Genomic DNA, 3,186 nt, shown 5'->3' with positions numbered 1-3,186 from the left:
CTGCTGCTGCTGCTGCTGCTGCTGCTGCAGCGGTGTGCTGCAGTGGACTCCGCCATACCTTTTCGTTTGCTGCTGCCTGTGGGGCCCGGAGAGAATGCTGAGGAGAAGCGGCAGTTTGACGAGGAGTGTTTGTGGCAGCAGCAGCAGCAGCAGCAGCCAGAGCTGCTGCAGCAGCAGCAGCAGCAGCAGCAGCCAGATGTTGCTGTTGCTGTTGGAGAAGCTGCGCCGCTAAACGAAGCAGCACTTTTCAACAAACGCCTCCATTCAGTGCGGCAGCTAACTGGACTGGCAGTAAGCAGCAGCAGCAACAGCAGCAGCAGCAGCAGCAGCAGATTGCATTTAAAGAAGAAGCCATTAATTGTTTCTATAAATTGCTCTTTCTGAATATTTCTTTTTGCTGATCGTAATTTCTCTCTCCGGTTGGCAGCTGCTGCCGCACTAGCTGCTGCTGCTGTTGCTCTTCTTTTGCTGCTGCTGCTGCTGCTGCTGCTGCTCTTTTTTAATGTGTTGTTGCTGCTGCTGCGGCCTCTCTGTACCCATTCTCCGCTGCTGCTTCCTCACCACTCCCCTTCCCCCCACTTCCGCCGCTGCTGCCGCTGCCGCCACTGCTGCTGCTACTGCTGCTGCTGCTGCTGCTGCTGCTGCTGCTGCTGCTGCAGGACGAAGTATACGTGGAGGCCTTCCTGCATGTGAACCAGCTCGATTTGCTGCTGGAGCTTTTCGTCTTCAACAGAACAAATGAAGTTCTCTACAACGTCAACATCGACCTCGCAGCCCAAGGCACGTCCATCCCAACAGCTAGCTAGCTAGCTAGCTAGCTAGCTAGCTGTTGGGATGGGCTAGCTAGCTAGCTAGCTGGCTGGCTGGCTGGCTAGCCAATTGAGTTGCTAGCTAGTTAGCTTGTTAATTGGGTGGCTAGCTAGCTAGCCAGCGAATTGGGTGGCTGGCTAGCTATTTGAGCAGCTAGCTAGCTGGCTAGCTAGCTACTTGAATGGCTGGCTAGCTAGCTGGCTGGCTAGCTACTTGAATGGCTAGCTAGCTGGCTGGCTAGCCAGTTAAATAGCTAGCTAGCTGTCCAATTAAGTAGCGCCTGGCTAGCTAGCTAGCCACTGAAGTAGATGGGCAGCTGCTGCTGCTTCGTTCTGCTGCCAGCCACCTGTAGCCCCCGTCTCCCCGCTCGCCTCCCCCTCCCGCTGCCACTCCCGCTGCTGCTGCTGCTGCTGCTGCGCTGCTGCTGCTGCTGCTGCTGCTGCTGCTGCAGGGGACGCGCGGATAATGGTGAGTCCGCTGCCCTTCAGCCTTCCGCCGTTCGGGTCGACGAAAATGAACTGTTCAATAAAGTTGAAAAGTGCAGAAGGGGCAATAATATTTGGAGTGGTATCTCTGGAGCTGAAGCCCAGCAGCAGCAGCAGCAGCAGCAGCAGCAGCAGGCGGTTCGTGCTGCTGGCCGAGCTGCCAGTCAATGTGCTGCCGTTCATTCGACCCAAATGGATTTCTTTTTCTTCTTTTCGAAAAAAGTGGTTTGAGTTCGAGTGGGAAAATAAACTCCAAGTCAACTCGCCCCCGCGGTCAGTTTGTTTATTATTTTTTATTTATTGTTTATTTATTGTTTATTATTTATTTATTTATTTATTTATTTACTATTTATTTGTTTGTTTATTTGTTTCTTTGTTTTTGTTTGGTTGGTTTTTGTCTCTTTTTTGCTTTTTTTGGAGGGGTGGTTGTAGCTGGGGGATTAGGGTTTGGGACTAGGGTCTAGGGTTTAGGGTTTAGGGTTTGGGGTCTAAGGTTTGGGTTTAAGGTCAAGGTTTGGGACTAGGGTTTAAGGTAAATATTTACGGTTTAGGGGTTAGGGCTTTCTAAGGTTTTAGGGTTTAGGGTTTAGGGTTTAGGGTTTAGGGTTTAGGGTTTAAGGTTTGTTTTGCTGCAGGTCGATAATATCCTTTTTGGAGTTGATTTTACAAGAGACGAAAATGACGGTGGTGGGTTCTCCGCCTCCGAGCAGCAGCAGCAGCAGCAGCAGCAGCAGCAGCAGCAGCCCAGCAGCAGCAGCAGCAGCAGCAGCAGATGAAGACTTCGAAGAGTTGCTGGCAGCAAAAGCTGCACTGCAGCAAATGAAAAGTTTAAAAGAATTGGCAAATGCTGCTTCCGTCTTTTCCGTCAACTTGTACTCTTCTTCTGTCTTTGGTAAATTAAATTAATTAATTTAATTTTTCTAATTATTTAATTTAATTTAATTTAATTTAATTTAATTTGATTTAATCCGATTTAATTAATTTAATTAATTTGATTTATTTAATTTGTTTATTCGTTTTGGTTTTTTGCTTTTTGTTTGAAACTCCTTTTTTGATTTTTCGAGTTTTTGATGTTTCAGTTTCCGCCATTTGCATTCTAATTTATTTATTTATATTTATTTTTTATTTTTATTTATTTATTTATTTATTTATTTGTTTGTTTATTCATTTATTCATTTATTTGCTCATGTTTATTTATTGTTTGTTTACTTGTACTTTAAATAAATAAATAAATACATAGAATATAAGTATAAGCAAATAAATAAATAAATAAATATTTTTTATTTTTTATTTATTTTTACTTATTTATTTTTAGCTGAAGATGCTCTGGCCAATTTGAGTCTCCAAAAACTGCCTGGGGGGCAGCTCGTTGGCTCCATTCGAATTCGCAGCCGCACACAAGTGAGGGTTTAGGGTTTAGGGTTTAGGGTTTAGGGTCTGGGTTAGGGTTTAGGGCTTGCGGTTTGGAGGTTTATGGTTTAGGGTGTAACGATTGGGTCTAGGGTTTGAGGTTAGCGTTTAGGGTTTGGGGTTTGGGGTTTTAAGGGCTAGGGTTTAGGGTTTAGGGTTTAGGGTTTAGGGTTTAGGGGTTCTTGGCTCTTCTTTATATCGTTTAACTCTACACCCTACCTGAGCAAATTAAGCTGCCGAAGTGTGTTTATTTTATTTTAATAATTATGTATTTATTATTTTTATTTATTTATTTATTTAGTTAGTTAGTTAGTTAGTTATTTTACATTTGTATATTCATTTATTTACTTACTTAATTCATTTATTTATTTTTTACTTTTATTTTCTTTTTATTTTCTTTTCAGGGAATCGCTTTGAGCGTCGGCGACAGGATAACAGCACTTCAAAGAAGAGCAGCAGCAGAGTGCTAGCTAGCTAGCTA

General features: G+C 43.9%; 1 protein-coding gene across 1 annotated transcript in view; it reads left to right on the top strand.

Moving 5' to 3' along the window:
• The window catches only part of ETH_00026095 (coatomer beta subunit, putative), a gene marked incomplete at both ends in the record, with an annotated part of 7,340 nt that extends 4,165 nt beyond the window's left edge, over positions 1-3,175 (top strand). The window contains 6 exons of the mRNA XM_013377037.1: positions 31-291; positions 660-780; positions 1,262-1,568; positions 1,931-2,187; positions 2,611-2,696; positions 3,110-3,175. Of these exons, the coding sequence (XP_013232491.1) occupies positions 31-291; positions 660-780; positions 1,262-1,568; positions 1,931-2,187; positions 2,611-2,696; positions 3,110-3,175 (1,098 nt within the window). The remainder of the gene's footprint in view (positions 1-30; positions 292-659; positions 781-1,261; positions 1,569-1,930; positions 2,188-2,610; positions 2,697-3,109) is intronic.
• Positions 3,176-3,186: the final 11 nt, after the last annotated feature.

This window comes from Eimeria tenella, genomic scaffold, assembly GCF_000499545.2.
Source record: "Eimeria tenella Houghton genomic scaffold, Eth_scaff449, whole genome shotgun sequence".
NCBI classification, from domain to species: Eukaryota; Apicomplexa; class Conoidasida; order Eucoccidiorida; family Eimeriidae; genus Eimeria; species Eimeria tenella.
This window is presented reverse-complemented; position numbering and strand designations above follow the sequence as displayed.